The sequence below is a fragment of the Camelus dromedarius genome, chromosome 11 (genome assembly GCF_036321535.1).
Source record: "Camelus dromedarius isolate mCamDro1 chromosome 11, mCamDro1.pat, whole genome shotgun sequence".
Lineage (NCBI taxonomy): Eukaryota > Metazoa > Chordata > Mammalia > Artiodactyla > Camelidae > Camelus > Camelus dromedarius.
In genome coordinates, this window is record NC_087446.1 from 55,686,370 (window position 1) to 55,705,517 (window position 19,148).

The following is a 19,148-nucleotide window of genomic DNA, read 5'->3' on the forward strand; positions in this document are numbered from 1 at the left end:
ACCACATGGATTCATGTAACATAGTGGCTGCCCCTCCACCTCCATCGCTGGAAACCCCTCGGGCCTCCAAGGACTTCCTGGCTGAGGTTTGCTGGCTCACGGCTGGTTGCTGGGGAATCTGTCCATCTGTCCTCACACCTCTCCTCACCACAGGGCAGGACTGGCTAACTGCATCATCACTAAATTTCACAGCCTGCCCCACCCCCAACTCACTCCTCCTCAGTCTAGCCTCAGGTTCCAAGAAGTTGTTCCCTTAGATTTTCTAGCAGAAGGGTCCAGTGTATGGGGTCCCCCATAGCTCCACCCATCTGGGGTGACCCCCCAAGGAGGCCAGATCTGTGAAAGTGATGAGCAAGTGGAATAAATGCAGACACCTGTCCATCAAGCCCCTACCTTTCCTCTAGGAAAGATCTAGTTCTTATAAAGAGGCCAGGGTTCCTGTTGGGAGCAGGACCCCTTCTGCCAGTGGACACAGGTAACACTTCTGTTGAAAGTCACAAACGAGACCTCACACACACCTCTCCATGCTTTTCCTTTCCTCTCTCCCCACCCTTTCTCCATCCCTCTTCTCAAACTCTGCTCCGCACTTCATCTCCCTGCAGCCCCAATGGTACTCGCAGCCCCTCTGCCGTGTGTGCTCTGAAAGCTTCTTTTTCTGCCTTACAGAGAAGATTACCCTTGAAATATGGGGTGCACAGGCGACACGCAGCGCTGTTCTGTGTGTGTCCGGGTGGCTGTGTGATACCTGCTCATGTGAGCAGCTGAACTGAGGTACACGTGCACACCTTGATTACTCAGAGACCAAGCCATCAGACTCTGCTGTTTATTGAGGATGCAGTGGGAGGGCCTTTAAGAAGAAAGGAGAAAGGAACGGGCCTCCTCTTCTCTGCTTGTGGAAGCAGGAGAGGGGAGAAAGAGACCCTGGGTTGCACTTGGTCCGCTCAGAATGAGCCGTGAGACAGCCAGGGTGGGGTGCGGATGGCCTCGCCTGGTCATTTACCCTCCAGCCCTCTTTTTCCTGAACACAGAACCAGCTCCCCTCACAGGGCAGGAGCTGGGACAAACGCCCCAGTGTGAAAGGGGGTCTCGGTCTGAGATCCATGGAGCCAGACAGAGTAATTAGCAACTGAGCCAGAAGCTGTGCAGAGGACAGAAGGCTGGGAGCCAGGGGCTGCTCTGGTGGCATGGCTAGGGGACCACAGCCAAGGAGGCAAACACCAGCGGGTGCAGGGAGGAATTTCACCAAGCTTAGTCGTCCACACCCATCCAGGCTGGGGAAGACACAGGTTGGGAGGAGTGGGTGGCCAAGTCCAGCACCAGAGGTACAAGAGCAGGGCTGGCAGGGTTGGGGTAGGGCTGACAGTGGCTGGGGGAGCCAGATGCGGGACACAGGGATGGCGGAGGGGCATGGGGCAGCCCTCTCTACCGACTGGCCTTCTTGGAGGGGGCGCTCAGGCTGGAGCCCTTCCCCAGGGCATCCTTGGAGTCGCTGGTGCTGCTCCGGCTCCGGCCCTCCCCACCGCGGACACTGCACACTCCGGAGATGCAGCTGCTGCTGTTGGCCACGTAGCCTCCGCTGACCGAGCTGGGCCGGAAGCCGTAGCCAGCGCTGCCGCTGGTGCTGCTGATGATGGCTGCAGGGGAGAGAGCAGGGTCAGCTCCCCACAGGCAGAGCAGGGGGCAGGGCCAGAGGAGGCCACCTTGCCCCTTGGAAAGATGGGGCTCTTCTTGAAACAGTGGGTTGGATGGGGGATCTGGTCATAGCCAAGCCCCTCCCCATTGGGGAAAATATCTCGGAGACAGCTTCCCCCACGCCCTGCCCTTGCCTTGCCCAGCTTGTACCCAATCTAGCTCATTCTTAACTCGCAGAAGTCCATCTCTTTGGTCCAGGTACCGATAGACCTGCCTGTCATGCTGGACACTCCTTCCTCTTCTATTAGCCTTTTTTTTTCTAAACTTCCCACCGTCCGACCTCTCCGTCCTGCCAGCTGTTCTACAGATGGCATCTTTCAGAAGCTCTGATTGAATTCTTAGCCTTGCTGAGATACCCAGAGAGCTAACACTGTCAACTTGACCTCCGAGGTACCCCATTCATTAATTCCCCAGCCCAGGTCTGATCACAGGTCTGGTTCCCCAAGCCTCACACACACCCATGCTCTTTTCTTGCACCGTGCCCTTTGATTTCCCATCCCCAAGATAATATGCTTGTGGCTGCCATCCCCTGGAAACAGGGAGACCGAGTCATAAGGGGGAAGGAGCCCTGGGTTGAGAATCAGGAGGCCTGATTGCTGGCCATGCCTCTGCCATCTGGCTGTGTGATCTCAGGCAAAGTTTTTCCCTCTCTGGTCCTTAGATTGCTCATCTACACACACAAGGTGTAACTAAGGCCCTCTACGGTCCACAGATTCCACAGTTTTAGGTCCAAGCGTACAAGTACTTACAGATGCTGACGGGGGAGGGAAATTCTCCTGACATCCTGTTAGGGGAGAAATAAAATAAGAGCAAACAGTTATCCAACCCACAGTCTATTAACCTCAAAGCGAGTGCCCCCACCAGCCTAAGTGGGTTTCTGAACTCAGTGGGAACCCATGAAAATTTCAGGGCTTCTTTGGCACAAGCAGAGCCTGAGAAACTGTGGGGCCCCCTGAATCTTTGGGGTAACCAGGCAATAATTGAAGTAAAACAGTTGTTCTCCTAGGAGCACATGTGGGGGTGGCATGTACACCTCCCAAGGGTCAGGCCCAGCCACTGAGCCCTTCCTTCTTCCTAGAACATTGGGGAGTTGGAGTGGCTTCTCTGGGACATCTCCAACAAGCTCATCTTGTACCTGGACAGGTAAGGAAGATAGGACAAAAAGGCCTAATATAGTAATGGGTTTTTCTGGGGCGGGGAGAGATGGAGGAGTGGAGGGTGAGAATGTGTCCAGGTCCACACAGGGAAGTCATGAGGAATAAATGAGCCAATCCACATAGCACACTGCCTGGTATGAAGTAAGCACTCACAGCTGGGTAGGTATTATTAATTACTGTTATTATTTCTAGCTTCATTACTCATTCTCTTCCCTAAAACTCTTCTTTTCTGATGAGTTTTGATCCTTCCCAAACCCTTGGAGCCTTCCTGCCAGAGCTTCCCCCCTCACCGGCACTCCTCGCTCTCCAGCAGCTTGCGGTAGGTGGCGATCTCCATGTCCAGGGCCAGCTTCAGGCTCATGAGCTCCTGGTACTCGCGCAGCATCCGAGCCAGCTCCTCCTTGCCCTGGTGCAGGGCAGCCTCCAGCTCATCCAGCTTAGCCCGGGCATCCTTCAGGGCATTGTCCCCCCGCTGCTCAGCGTCAGCAATGGCCGTCTCCAGATTGGAAGCCTAAATGGGGAATTGGAGAAGTTGGAAACTGGAAGGGCTCATTGGAGTCATGCACATCCAAATCCTACTCATTCTTTGAAATTCTGGGGCAGAGATGCCCACCTCCACCGTTCCGACCCCCTGATCCTCTTCTAGATTGGAGCCCCTTCCTTAGCTTTATCTCCACTCCCTTGGGTTTCGACTTTGGTGGTGATGAACAGTAGTACATCCTGCCCTCCTGAGATGATGGTCAGCTTAGCACCACTTTAGTTCATTACAAATTCATTTACCTGGCCACCTTGTGCTAAGGGCACAAAATGAGGAAAAGTAAACTTGACCTTCTGCTCTTGAGCTGTTTAAAGCCTAGGAGGAGAGATCACTGGGATACGGTGTCACAGGCATGACAGGGACTGCCCCGATGCTTGGGACCACAGACAAGGGCACCGGGAAGGCGATTCTCTAGGACCAACTATTATTTCCCAAGTGCTTACCATACACCTGACACTGTGCTCAGCCCTACACATGCCCTTTATATACCTTAGCTCATCCAGTCCTAACAACACCCAATGCAGTAGGGACAAGTAACTTGCCCAAGGTCCCAGAGCTATGGAGAGTTAAAACCCATGGGAGAGTGGAAAAAGCACTGGACTGGGAGCTAAGAGACCTTGGTTCAGATCACACTCTGCCACTTATTGCTATGCAACCCACTCAACCTCTCTGAGCCTCAGTTTCCTTCTCTGTAACAATTTAATCAGAAAATGTTTATTAAGCAGCTAGTATGTGCCAGACCCTGTACTAGATGCTGGGAAAACAATGGGAGAAAATCAGCCAGCTCCCTGCCTCCCTCCAGTCCAGTGGAAGAAGGAAAGGCAGGTGCTGGGCAGTTACAGAAGCGTGACAAGTGCAGGGGAGGCATGGGTGCTGGGAGAGCACATTGATCGTGTCAGCAAGGGCAGAGGGATGTGGTCCTAGCTCACTCTGGGTGATGAGAGAAGGCTTTCTGGGGGAGGGGGCTTCAAAGCAGAGATCCTTGGGGTGAACAGCGGATGAGGTGCCCCAGGGACCCTTGCTATAAGGGTTTGATACAGTGATCCCTTTGGCTCCTTTCCTCTCATGGGCAGAGATCTGGGAGGCTGACGTCCTCGGCCCGCCCCTCCCCTCTCCACTTGTGCCTGCCTGCCCGAGGCCACGGGCAGTTGGTCACCTCACCTGCTTCTTCACATTCTCAATCTCTGAGCGGATCCTCTGGATGAGCCGAGTGAGCTCCGAGATCTCGTTCTTGGTGTTTTTGAGGTCGTCCCCATGCCGGCCGGCCGCCAGCTGCAGCTCCTGGAACTGGAGACCCAAAGCACAGAGTCATGGATGGGTCCCATGTGGTGGGCATGCATGGTGGCTCGGGGCTGGTGATGCCATGCGGGCAGGCCACGCTGGACATGTAACTGGACACTGCCTCCACTCTGGGAATGATCAGCACCATCCCTCATGCCAGCTGAGGTCGCCACCCTTCCTGGCAGGCCTTTAGTCCAGCCCACCTTGGTCTGGTACAGCGCCTCGGCCTCGGCCTTGCTCTTCAGGGCGATCTCCTCGTACTGGGCACGGACCTCATCAATGATGCTGTCCAGGTTCAGGTCCCGGTTGTTGTCCATGGACAGGATGACAGACATGTCGCTGATGTGGGACTGGATCTGAGCGATCTCCTACAGGGGAAACAGGGACGGTCTTGGGACTTGACTGTCAGAGGCCTGCAACCTCCCCCAAGCAAGGTGAGCAAATCCTGGTGGTGCCAATTTAGAGGCTCCAAACCAAGGCTGTTGCTCCCTGAGCAAAGTCAGTTCCTTCTGGGCCCCAGACAGATTTCCATCACCATAAAGCCAGGACCTGGGCCATTTCCTTCTCACCCAGAGGGTGGAGATGAGGAGCCTCTCAGGGTCGAAATGGAGATGAACAGCTGAGCAGGTAAGCCTCCCTGAGGTACCGGGTGACCCTCCCAGCCCCAGAATAGAATTTTCCCCACTGACCACCCTCAGAGGGATGGGTGGAGGGACAGACTTACAGCTTCATAGAGACACTTGAAGAATTTGATCTCCTGGTCCATGGAGTCCACCTTGGCCTGCAGCTCCACCTTATTGGCATAAGCCGCATCCACGTCCTGAAAGATGCCCCCGCCATCCCCAGATCACTGCTGGTGCAGCCAAGAAGGCAACATGCACCCCAACCTGGGTCCCCTGAATGGGGAAATAGCCACCTCTTCTCTTTGGGAAGCTCATGGAAAAGGGGAGGACAGAGCAAAAGCCCCAGCCCTGCCCCATCCTAAGAATGGGCTCCCTCCGCAGCAGGGACGGGTCCCCCTCTAAGGAAGGGAAGCTGTCAGTCATCCCTATGACATCCGAGCAAGGCTCCAAGGCTGCAGAGGAAGCCCCTGTGTGTCCTCCTCTGTTGTTCCTCACTGCAGTCAACCCCATTCTTATTAAATTCTCAAGGATGCCTTTATCCTCTCTGCCATTTTAGTCCCTTCCCTGGATAGTCCTACATTGTGGTCTTCCCCTGCCTTCCTCTTGCTATTTCTGGATCGGGTCACCTTCTTTGAGAGGAGAGCACGCCAGCAGGCTCAGCTCCTCCTGGTCCTGGACCAGCCCCAGACCAGGGCCTGCCTACCCCTCACCTTCTTGAGCAGCACAAACTCGTTCTCTGCAGCCGTCCGCCTGTTGATTTCTTCCTCGTACCTGTGGGAATATTGGGACTCGGTCAGTTAATACATCTCACTGGGAACTCTCGTTTGCCCAGGAAGACCCTGAGCAAGGGCAGTGTGTCTGTCAGAGGGCACAGGTGCTGAGGGGCTGCAGAGTCCAAGGCCAGTGGGGCCAACCAGGCAAGGAAGACTTCCAGGAGGAAGGGATGTGATCATCAAATTTGGAAGGAGACTGTAAAAGATCCAGCCTCAAAAATGAGGAAGGAGCATGTGGTGCAAATGTCCTGTGGGAAATCTCACATTTGTCCCAAGTGCCAGGCTGTAGGAGCAGGGAGCAAGTTCCAGTGTTTTGGGGGGGGGGGTGATGATTCGGCTTGGTATGAGGAACACTGCCCCCACCTCCAAAAACTTTAAACTGGGGGAGCTTCCGGTGCCCCAAGGGGCCCACTCCTGCAAGATGAGCTCAGAGGCACAGGGCAGTCATGCAGTTACAGGGGGTCCCCGCTCACCTCTTCTTGTAGTCCTCCACCACGTCCCGCACGCTCCTCAGCTCCGAGTCCAGCCTCACCCTGTCCCCGGACAGCGCCTCCAGCTGCTTCCGCAGGTTGCCGATGTAGCTCTCGAGGATGGGCTCCAGGTTGTTCTTGCAGTTGTTCAGGTCCAGCTGCTGCAGCAGCTCCCACTTGGTCTCCAGAACCTGGTTCTGCTGCTCCAGGAACCGCACCTGGAACCCAACAACCATCAGTGCTGAGCCCCACGGAAACAGTCACACCTGTCACTCCCTGGGGGCTGGGCAAAGAGTTCTCTCCGTGTCTTCTCCTTTACCCCTCACAACAGCCACCTGAGGTGGGCAAATTGTTAATCCTGCTTCATGGAAAGGAAACTGAGGCAGAGAGAAGTTGAGCCTCTTTCCAAGGTTCAACGGTTTAATAATTGGTGGAGGTCAGAACTAAACCCAGACGTGTATCTCCATCACCCATGCATCTGGTCACTTGGAACCCACCATGACCAAACCAGCCCAGGTCAGGAGTGGGCCTGAAAATGCCAGGGCAGAGTCGGGCTGGGTCCATCTTTGGAAAGGCTGACCATTCTGAAGGAGGGAGTCTGCTCTTCATTTTATAACATCTCAAGCTCAGCCAGGCTCAATAGTTCAAGAGCTTCTGAGTATCCTAAATTCCTGCATTGGGCCCCAAGTCCATCTTTGCTATGGCCTCTTCCTTCTTTCCTAGTCCTTCTCCTCAGAACCATCTTCCCTAGAGCAAGGGAAGTTTCCTTCCCTCACTGGGCCAGGAAACTCACTAGAGAGGGTAGATCTTTGATTGGGGGGTTGTCAATTTAAAAATATGATTTCCCTTAATCCTCCATGGGCACAGCTACTGTTTAAATAAGGTTGTTTTCCTTAAAGTTAAAACACAAGACATCAAAAACCTGTCTGGGATTCAGTGTTGAGATGGGATTGACCACCAAACAGCCTGCCTCCAGGAGATCAACTAGCATTAGGTTTGGTTTAACCAGTCCTGACTTTTTCCATGTCTGTCCATAAGACTTAGCATTGACCACAGAGAAAACCCTGCACCCAGGACACCGCAGTACACATTAGGACTCCACATCCAGATGCAGACAGGATGCACCCATCTTCTCTGGCTGCCTCGGTTTATGGGATTGTCCTCCTCTAGAGACTAAAATTATTTGGGAACTCTCCAGGCCTTTGAGCCTGCTTCCCCCCACCCAAGGCAGACCACCGTTTCCACAGAAGTGATTGTCTTCTTGTTTGTCTTTCTTTCCATGTCTCCAGACTTTACTTCTTAATAAGGTTCGACCAGCCCAGCCAAAGGTCAGTTCTCTCCTATCCTTCCAGACTCCAAACCTCAGAACACTGTGATCTTCTAGATGTGAAAAAGCTTAGAGGTAAGAGGCTGCAGAGACCGTTCAGGGCCAGCAGGGAATCCTCTGAGCAGGAGTCTGGAGCTGGGGGGCGGGGGTCTGACGGCCACTGACCATCTCAAAATAAGCCATGTCCTGGGCTGACCCATTCTTGGTGCCTGACTGTCATGTAGTCAGCGTAGCTTTCCAGTCCCCAGTACTGGGTCTGGAAGCAGGAGGCTGAGTGTCCAACCTCACCTGCCCTTCCCTACGAGATGACCTTGGGCACGGCATTACCTCCACTCTTTTGCTGACCCGCAAAATGAGAGCAATTATTTCTTATCACCGAAAGTCAAGAACCTGTGAGACCTCTTCCAGACCTTTGATTCCTCTCCTTCTCAACACCCCTCCCCTAGCTCTCAGAGATAAAAATGATAATCACAATGACTGCCGTCTGAGGAGTACTTAGCCTGTGTCAGGTGTTATGCCAAGATCTTCATATGCATTTCCTTTCATGAACCTGACAATGACCCCTAGAGGTAGATTATTATCTCCACTGTAGATATGAGGAAACACGGGCACACACGGGATGAATGCCTCTCCCCACAATCACACAGCTTGGTATGTGGCCAGCTTAGCTACCAGAGTCACACAGCTGGTAAGTGATGGGGCCGCAGTCAAAGGCAGGTCTGACTTTGGGGCACTGTGGAGACCTCTTCTCCATCACACTGTTCCGCCTCTCGTGGGAGTCCTTAGCTGAACAGAACTAATGCCAGTGGCCAAGCCACCCATGAAGACCATACACTGATGCTTCCAATCCAGCAGTCAAATGACAAGTGGACAAGATCAGCCTGCAACATATGGGAGGAGGACAGCTTCCCTGGTCACTCTGGAACAGATCCCCGTGGCTGGCTTTTTCTGTAGCCAGCCTGCATGGGCCCCAGCTTAGCTATGGCGGCAAGCCAGCCCTCAAGAGTAAGAAGCAGGGGCCTTCTCTTTGGAGCTCCTGCCAGTAGAAACTGACCTACCTCTGTCTTCTCACAAGAAAGACTACACAGGGAATCTTACATAAGTCACTCTGAGGATAGAAAGTATCTGCCTTGTCCACCGTAAGTGCCTCCTCATTTCTAACCCAATCCCTTCTGCTGCAACAAAAGTTTGTGTTCAAGAAGAAAAGAGAAGGGCTGTCCACAGTTCCCCCAGGTCCTAGCAGACCCACCTTATCGATGAAGGAGGCGAACTTGTTGTTCAGAGCCTTGATCTGCTCCCGCTCCTGCGCCCGCACTTTCTGGATCTCGGGGTCCAGCTCCACGTTGAGCGGGGCCAGGAGGCTCTCATTGACGGTGACCTGGTGGATGCCTCCAGGCGGGCACACAGTCGGGCACACAGGTCCCAGGGCCACACTGCCAAACATGCTGCCAGCAAAGCCGCTGGCCCGGCCCCGGCCAAATCCATACCCTCCGCTCTTCCCGCTGCCGCTGGCCAGGTTGAGGGTGATGCTCCGGACGCCGCCCAGGTTGTACAGGCTCCGGCTTCCGAAGCCCCCGCTGAGCCCTTTGCCCCCTACCCTGTAGGAGGACGAGCTGCCCCCCGAGAGCACAGCCGAGCAGCCGCTGAAGCCCCCCTTGGCAGCAGCTCCCGACTTGCAGGTGAATTGGCGGCTCATGCTTCCAGTGGAGACGGAGCTCAGACGCAGGAGGGACGAAGGCAAACTCCCACACGGTTCTGCAGGTTGCAGTGAGGACTGGCAGGTGCCCTCCTTTATATGTGCTGGGCACTGGGGCTCGTGGCTGGCCAGTCAAGAGCTTAATTCGTGGGTTTGGCTTGCCTGGGAGCAAGAAGTCATTTTCTCTGTGCTGAGCCAGAGATCAAGCCTCCCCACCTCTGAGACAACACGAAACCTTCAAATTGCTGGCCTTGCAAGCCTTGCTCATGTAATTTGGGTCTTATCTAATTAATTAACCTGCTGTTACAGGGTAATTTGCCCCAGGCCCCAGCCTCTCCAGGGGGATGTCACTGGCTTGTCACCATCCCTCTCCTGATGAAACTTCTCTCGGTTGTGGGCTTCCTCTTGGGTGTCCAGGAGAGGATGAACTGCCCTGGACAGGGCCGGCTGCTGGGTAGAGTGTGTGAGGGCTGCAGCCACAGCTGTGTCTTCCTGTCTCCTGGAGAAGGGCCATTCATTCAGCTGCTCACCCCTCCCCCAGGCCTCCTGGAGACACACCCCACTGCTGGCCTCTTCTCCTAACCCACAGAGGACAGCAGCCCTCTTGGGGTGGCAATTAGGGATGGAGTGGCCCTCTCTCTCCCTGGGTCATAAGCATCCCAGGTGAGAGCCAGCTGAGGACACAGGGGACCTTGGTGCTTCTGCAAGTTCTCCAGGAAGTGGGATCGCCAAACTTTATCTCTTCCCAATTCCCATTCTAAGGCAGGCTAGAGGCTACTCAAGGGACAAGTGACATCCAACCCTGCTAGCACTGGCCAGAATGAAGAAGAGAAGAGGAGGACGGAGTTGGGCAGGTAGCTGAGAAATTCCCGGAGTCAACTGGGAGGAGGTGCAGATACAGCAGAGAGGGGCTCACCCAGGGCCTGGGGTTTCAGGTGAAGCCGCCTAGGGGGTCCATGTCATTCTTTCTGTCTTTCCTCCAATGTGTGTTTGCTAATAAGACCAGGAGCAACTTGAGGACAGGAACTACCTGTTTAGAGTTTGAATAAAGCTGTGTCTTTAGAAGATGAGACTGGACTCATCACATCCCTGTGGACCCAGGCAAGCCAAGAACTCAGGCAGGCTGGGGCCTCCCCAGGAGTGCAGGTCAGGCCAAGAAGGGTGGCCTGGTGAGCACGGTGCCTCCTGCTCCAAACAGTCCTGTGATCCCTTCCCAGACTGCCTGCCGTCCCCTCCCTGCTGGGTCACTGGCTCCCGCAGTGGACCCCAGTGCTCCCTGATGATTGCCGCTGCTGCTGTGGCCCCTGTTCTGCCCACGGCCAGCTCTCCTCCTAGAGACTGCCGTTGCCCAGAGATCTCTGCTGGGGCCCTGTGGGTGGGTTGAGTGTGACCACAGGATGGAGGGGAATCTGGGGCCAGGCTGGTATGTCCTCTCTCACTTTGTTTAGGGGGTTAACCTGGAATCCCTTCCTTCCCCCTCCCCTGCGCTCCTCCCCAGCCTTCCCCCTGCCGTTTTGATTCACCAGCATTTCTTTCCCTCACTTCTCTCTCTCCCCTCTCCTGTCTCCATCCAGCCTCATCCCTCCTCTCCATCTTCCGTCCATTCTCCCTGTCTCCTTCTTGCTCTGCTGCTCCCCTGTCCTGCCCTCTTCCCGGAGGTCTTCCCAGGTCATCATTTCCCCGGTCTGACTCTCCCATCTCCCCCAGCCCCTAGTGTGTTCTTGGCATGTGACTCTGTGGGCAGCTCCCACGAGCTTCCTCTGAAGGCTGCGTCACATGTCATCTCAGCTTCCTTTGTGGGGAGAGTGGAAGGGTCCCAGATCAGCCTCCACCTACTGCATGCCTCCCTCCCTCCCCTTCTCCCTCCGTAAACCTCTGGGAGCACTTACTGTGTGCCAGTCATTGTGCCCAGTGCCGGGGACACAGGAGCTTGTGCTATAGCACCAAAGGCTGTCACAGCTCGTAGAACCCTGTCCTCACATGGTCCCCTCGATGGCTTTGCTGGCTGTGTGTTTGATGTGCGCCTTACTCCGGCCAAGGCCAGGTCACCCATGGGCCTCATCTTCAAATACCTCCAAAATTTTGCCAAAATATTATTACTCAGCCTAGAGCACCTTCTCATCCCGTCTCTTCTGACCCAAATTCTTCTGCTCTTTCAACATCCTGCTTAAACCGTGGACTTAGCCCCATGTCCTCCCGGTGCCCTGAACCCCTCTGTCCACTGACACCTGTGTGGAGGCAGCCATGTTCCCTAGGGCCAGGGGCCTGGGTGAGGGTTCCATGTCCCCCACTCGACTCCTCCTTCCATAGCTTCCCTCAGGGCCCATGACCAGCCTCTGGACATCCCTTCCCAGGTGCGAGAGGACTGACAGTTGTTGGAGCAGCAGCGAAACGGCAGGGCTGGTGCCTTTTGGGGAAGCTCCTGGGTCTGCATCCACCTCGAATGGCACCAGGCAGGAACCCAGGCTCCGGGAGCTGGTTCTAAGGGTCTGAATTCCACCACCCAGTGGTGCGTAACCTCTTTAAGCCTCAGCTTCCCAATTCTAACTGGGATAATATCTCCACGTGGGGTAGCTGTGACGATTACGGGTGTTAATTCGTGTAAAGCCTTGGTAAGTTCCTGGTACATATTCAGTGTTCCATAAATGTTATCAATGACCAAAAGGAGAGCATAAAGTAGAATTTAGGAATCGGCCTGTCCTCTCCTCTCCCTCCTTCCTCTCCTCTGGCAGAGGGTGTCTAGATCAGTCCCATACAGTGACACCTGCTGTTGGGGGACCAGGAGAGGCTGGTGTTCCCAGAGGTCCCAAGCTCAAGGAATGTCTCCACTCAGACCACCTATGATCATGGAAAATTCACCATTCGAAACACTAATAGACACTGTCTATTAAGTACTTCCCACATACAAGACTCGGCAGGAAGCCCTTTTCAAACATGAAGTGGGTTGGAATTGATCCTTTTATCAAAAACTCACTGAACCCCCACCAAGTGCTGAGGGAGGCAAGACAAATTATTCTGCCCTCAGAGAGCTTTCTGGATCTGTCCAAACACAGGTATCCTTGGGAAAAACCTCTCATCAAGCTATGAACAAGTCATTAACACCTTAGCATAAACTAGGTAATTAGACAGTGACCATTAGGAATGAAACACCCAATGTTGTTGATGAGGATAATGGTAGCAGAGGAAGGAGAGGCCTTCTGGGCCACCCACAGGAAGGGTGGGCCCAGGTGGGGCTCCTGGGGTGCTTGTGTTTTTCCTGGAGGAAAAGAGGGAGGAAGGGAGGGATTGAAGAAAACCAGGACAGGGTGGCAGGTCACCAAGGTTCCAAAGGCCCTGCCCTCACTTTAACTGAGACCTGGGGAGACATACGGGCAGGAGGAAACAGAGCCCCCAGCTTTGGGAGACCTCTCAGAAGGTGTGATCTACAACGTCCCACATTCCAGCTTCATCTTCCCTGACGCCCTCCACAGTACCAGGGTCGCCCACCTTTTTGAGGTGGGAATCCGATTCTGAGCGATGCTTGGCCAGGTACGGGCATCTCTGAGCTGCAGTTTAACCCACCTGTGAATTGGTGGGACGAAGTGTGTCAGATCAGAGAATCACATCCTCAAGTTATCAGGAATATCAAGCTTGAAGATTCAAGGAAAATTTAAATTCCTTGTCAAATAAATTACATTTGTATGGCCCTTGGTTTTATGGCCAAAATGTTTTATTCCATTTACACAATCTGTCGCTTTCTTTGTAGTTTTGTGTTTACTTCTGGACAATGATCAGTTTGGCACGTTTGTGTGGCTCCACGGCCTCCAACAGGACCCACTGACTCCCCCTTCTCATTGTTCTGGGGTCTGATAAGTCTCCAGAGGAGGTCTCAGAGAGGGAAGGGTGAGAAAATCTGGTACAACCCGAGAGTAATTGCTGGGTGAGAGGCAAAGGGAACGCACAAAGGAGAGGCAAGACCAGGGACATTGAATCCACAAGGGCTGCCTGGAGGAGGGGGTTTGGATTCCAGTCTTTAAAGTGAAAAAGACTTGGGTAGACTGGCAGTGAGGAATGGTGAAAGCAGCCCAGGCTGGCAGGAGGAAGGGCATCTGTGAGGAAAAGACCCTTCAGGGTGGAGTAATTATGAGTAAAGGGGTAGAGGGATCCTAGATCCCAAGCTGCACATATGACAGGGAGAGCAATAGGGAGCCATTGAGGACTCTGGAGCCAGACAGAGCCTGAGTGATACATGTTTGAGGAAGCGGAATCTAGCTGCCATGTGGGTAGGAGTTGGGAGTGAGAGGTCATGCAGAGAGGCTGCAGGCACGGAGAGAAGGGCAGGTGGTTCTCTGAGTAAGTAATTGTCTTCAAAATTAGAGAGAATGAGCTAGTCTGTTTGGATGACATCAGCTCAGGCCCAGCCAGCCCTCCTCAGCAGATGGACCCAGGAAATGAGCCTGTTGTCTGTGAATCCCCCACAAGTCCCCCTCCTCATCCCCCTACATCCTCCTGTAATTTCGGGCGGGCAGGGCACGTATCCCCAAGCCAGCTGGACGGTGCGCAGTTCCTAGGGGGACTTGGCCACAATCAAAGCTACGCATCGGGGGAAGGACAGCTGTCAGCAGGTTTGCAGCTGGCAAGGCCAAAGGTGACCTCACCAGAGGAGCTGGGATATAAAGGTGGGAGGAAGGCTGTCTTGCCGGCCACTCGGCTCTTCTCCCATCCTGCCGTTTGGCTGCCAGGGTAGCCCCATCCCCCTCATTTTCTCCTCGCTCAGCTCCTTGGCCAGGACCATCCCCTTTGAGCTTTGCAAGCCATCTCCTTCCTCTAGCCCCACCCCAAGCCTCTGGCGAAGTATGTGGACTTGGGACTCTGAGGACCCAGGTTCCGGTCCTGCCGTGTGACCATGGGCAGGTCTCCCAACTTCCTAAGCCTCTGTTTCCACATCTCTAAGAAGGAGGGTACTAACATCCACTCCACCTACTCCCTGAGGTGAATGGAAGGCACCTGGTAAATAATAATAGTGATAATAACAGTAATAATAATAATAATAACAGCTAACACACAGTGCGAGCTCTGCCAGGCACTGCTCTGAGCACTACACATATATGAACTCATTTAATCCTCACAACAGCCCTGTGAGGCAGGTACTGTTATTATCCCCATTTTACAGATGAAGATATTGAGGCACAAGGAAGTTAAGTAACTTACTCGCATTCATTCAGCTAGTGAGCAGCGGAACCAGGATTTGAACCAGAGTCCAACCCAGGCAGCCTGACTGCAATCTGCATCCTCAGCCTCCACCCGGTCCTGGCTTTCTTGTGTGTGAATGTCCAGTGCAGGTGCCTGCCCTGTTCCAGGTGTACACAGCCGACTCTAGCCTCCCACAGCCCGGTTCCCATTCCCTCCGACACCTGAACCACAGGGTAGAAAACTGAGCTCCCCAGCACAGACTTGCTCTTCCCACACTATTCTTCCTGCCCCAGGCCCTCCAGCCAGCGGATCTGACCCCCACTCCCCTTCACAGCCTGCTTTGCTCTTTTGAAGACAATTGCTCAATTGAAGGCAATTTCAGGGCTTGGGTGAGGAGTGCTCGTAAGACCATTGCATGTTTCTCACATGCATCATGCTTTTCCCTGATGACATGCTCTGGGCTGGTGTCCCAGACTTGTTCTTTTCTTTAAGACAAACCAAAAAACCGAACCCTCCTACACTGTTGGTGTGAATGTAAACTGGTGCAGCCACTGTGGAGGACAGTATGGAGGTTCCTTAAAAAACTAAAGATAGACTTACCATATGATCCAGCAACCCCACTCCTAAGCATATGTCCAGAGAAAACTATAATTCAAAAAGGCACATGCACCCAGTGTTAACAGCAGCTCTATTTACAATAGCCATGGCATGGAAGCAACCTAAATGTCCGTTGATAGATGAATGGATAAAGAAGATGTGATATATATATTCAATGGAATATTACTCAGCCATAAAAAAGAAGGAAATAATGCCATTTGCAGCAACATGGATGGACCTAGAGGTTATCATGCTGAATGAAGTCTGACCGAGAAAGACAAATATCATATGATCTCATTTATATGTGGAATCTTAAAAAAATGATACAAATTCTGTTTACAAGCCAAAAACAGACTCATGGACATAGAAAACAAACTATGGTTACCAAAGGGGAATTGTGGGGAGGGATAAATTAGGCATTGGAGATTAGCAGATACACATTACTATATATGAAATAGATAAGCAACAAGGACCTGCTATATAACACAGGGAACTATATTCAATTTATTGTAATAACATATAATGGAAAAGAATCTAAAAAAATATGTATGTATGTATAGGTATAACTGAATCACTTTGCTATACACCTGAAACCAACATTGTAAATCAACTACACTTCAATAAAAAAAAAACTTTATTAAAGATATCTTTAAAAAGACAAACCAAGACACCCCTCCGCTAAGAGACCTCCCCTCAGCCCTGCCTGGGTCAGCTGCAGCTTTCTGCACACAACCCTATCGCCCAGGAGCTGTGCGCATCCCTCCAGCCTAAAGTTATCAAACAGGTCCCTCTGAGGTTGGGGCTTGTGGTATGAACTGTGAGTTCTGCTGGCCAGCAGACAGACGTGCTCCCACATGTGTCAGAGGCCATGTGGGGGTGCACATCTGTGTGCCAGTGACTGTGAACACAGACGTGAGCAGGATGGTGTCCACCCGGTAAGGACTAGTATAGCTGTCCTGGTTGTCTGTAGCTGACACCTACTGTGATGGGTTCGTGCCTGATTGTACCAGTTGTTAAGTATTTTGAGTGCCTTCTTCTTGGGCCATCCACTTGAGTGGATGAGCATGTGTCTATGCGAGAGTCCCTGGTTTCTGATGACAGTCCACCTGACGCTGGGCCCCACCTTGGATTAGCTATGGCCTTCAGACGTCCATGTCTCCATTCCTCTCCATTAGGGGCAACTAGCAAGAGTCAGTTGTCCTGTTTTTATTATATTCTTTTAGAATAATAGCCTTGGGGGTTGTGGTGACTCCCAGCTGGAAACCAACTGACAGAATCAAATTCATTCACTCATTCAACGTCCCTGAGACCATGAAAGCAGGAGAGGTTCTACTTAGCTGCGCCGGAAAGATTATCACTTCCCACAGGCAGGAGGATGGACAAGGTCACTTCTCAAGTTCAGAGCATCCGTTTCAGTGTGACCTTCTCTACCAATGAACATGGATGAGTCAGTTAAAGCCTTACTCTGTACCACGCTTGGAACTAAGCTTGGAATGTTCACAAAGATCAGGAAATGGAAAGGTCAAAGGCGGAAGGAGAGGTGCAGGGAGGAGGGGCAGGAAAGAGCGGAGGAGGTTCCAGGAGACAGGGCACAGACATTGTGACTGCCAGTTCTCTTTAGCATCCGCCCTCGTGACATAAGCGCCTCCCGAAGGCCCCACCTCCTAATACCATCATCTCTGGGGGTGGGATTTTAACACATGAATTCTGGGGAGACACACATGTTCAGACCACAGAGGCTATTTCCACTTTTGGCTATCGTGAACAGTGCTGCTATGGACATGCACATACATATATATGTTTAAGCACCTGTTTTCAACTCTTTTGGATATAGACCTAGGAGTAAAATTGCTCTGTTATATGATATTTCTATGTTTAACTTTCAGAGGAACTGCCCAACCATTTTCCACAGTGGCTGAACCATTTTACATTCCCTCCTGTACGAAGGTTCCAGTTTCTCCACACCTCACCAGCACTTTTTATTTTCCATTATCTTTTTATTGCCGCCATCCTAATGGGCGTGAAGCAGCACCGCTTTGAGGTCTGGATTTGCATTTCCCTGATGACTAATCACGTTGAGCATCTTTTCGTCTGCTTGTCGACCTTTTGTGTATCTTCTCTGAAGGAAGGTCCCTTAAATTCCTCTGCTCATTTTAAAATTGGGTTGTCTGTCTTTTTGTTATTGAGTTGTAAGAGTTATTTATGTGTTTTAGGTACTAGACCCTAATCAGATATATGATTTGCAAATACTTTCTCTCATTCTGTAAGTTACCTTGTCAGCTTTCTTGGCAATGCCCTTTGATGTACAGCGATCTTTAATTTTGATGAAATCTAGTTTCTCCATTTTCTCTTTTGTTTCCTGGGCTTTTGGTGCCATATCTAAGAATCCACTGCCAAATCCCAGATCATGAGGATTCACCTCTACATTTCCTTTTAAGAGTTTTATGGTTTTAGCTCTTAGATTTAGGTTGTTAATCCAATTTGAGTTAATTTTTGTATATGGTGTGAAATAGGAGTCCAACTTCATTCTTTTGTATGTGGAAATCCATTTGTCCCAGGACTATTTATTGAAGAGATTGTTTTTTCCTCCATTGAATGGTCTTGGTATTCTTGTCAAAATGGCCATAGATGTATGGATTTAACCCCCCAAAATCTTTTAAACACATTTGTGCTGGATAGAAAGATTCTAGGAACATCATGCTCTGCATGTGTCTGTTTGATGAAGCTCTTTTATGTGCTTACAAATTGCTAAGCCCGGCAAAGAATAAGAGCAGTCCTTGCCTTTGGGGCCCCCAAATCTGGTAGTGATGGAATCAGTCACACACAGAGATCATCCCAATCACCTGTGGAAGTATTACGGTGGAGGTGAACATTGCGCACTGCAAGATCCTAGAAGATAAGCACTCAGCTCAGCCTGGGGGTTCAGGAAATCTTCCACGTAGAGTGAATACCTGAACAGAATCTCAAAGGAAGAGTAAAAGTTGTCCAATAACAAAAGATGTGAATGGCAGTGGATGCACAAGAACCAGATGGGCATGAGCATCATCCAGCCAGATGACTCAGCTCCCAGAGGGATCTTCACTGGAGGTCTACACAGAGCAAGGGAAGCAGATGCTTACCCTCGTAGACAGTGTGGGGCTCCCTCACTGCCCTGGGCTGCTCTCCTACCAACACTGCCACACGTGCCCATTCCTTCCGGTCTCTTTGCCCTGTGCACTGAAGTCTGACCCACAGACCTGAAGTTGATCGCCACTGGTCCCACCTCCATGATTTCTGTCTTGGGCTTCAAAGGAACCTCCAAGCTGAGTCCTAAAGCAAGAGCACAGGCACCCTGCACAATTCTCAGGATCCTAATTAAGCCCCAGATGACAAAGACTCCCCATCTCTCAGGCGGATAAGCTGCATAAAGGGGGCTGCCCTCTGCCCTCCTCAACACCCCAGCACAGGACATGTAACCTCCATCCCCCAAAGCACATCCCGCAGTCTCTGGGCTGCTCACCACGCACCCGGGGCTGGGCGCAGCACTCAGGCCTCAAGCCCAGCAGTCAAGGGATGCCTGCACTGGGACCCTGGGGGAGACCATCCACTGATGGGTCACAGATTCCTCTAAAGATTATTTCAGGGTATGGGTCCCACTCACCCCCTCACCCCAGCCCCTCTTACTGGATCACTAGGAATTTGGTCTTTTGGGAAAGGCAGAGCATCAGTGCTTGGAAGGCCTTAGGGGTAGCTTGTCCTGGTGTACGAGACCCAGGGGGTCCACAGATGGGCTTCAGGGGTCTGTGAACTTCTGAACATGCAGACAGACATAATTCTGTAGAC

General features: G+C 52.2%; 1 protein-coding gene across 1 annotated transcript; it reads right to left on the minus strand.

Annotated features, from left to right (window-relative positions):
* Positions 1–790: 790 nt before the first annotated feature.
* LOC105094607 (keratin, type II cytoskeletal 71) lies at positions 791–9,622 on the minus strand. The gene is made up of 9 exons (XM_010986673.3): positions 9,111–9,622; positions 6,538–6,752; positions 6,002–6,062; positions 5,393–5,488; positions 4,872–5,036; positions 4,549–4,674; positions 3,140–3,360; positions 2,442–2,476; positions 791–1,634 (listed from the first exon to the last, which is right to left on the minus strand). The coding sequence occupies exons 1-9, from the start codon at positions 9,555–9,557 to the stop codon at positions 1,423–1,425; spliced, it is 1,578 nt and encodes a 525-aa protein (XP_010984975.2). The 5' UTR covers positions 9,558–9,622; the 3' UTR covers positions 791–1,422.
* Positions 9,623–19,148: the final 9,526 nt, after the last annotated feature.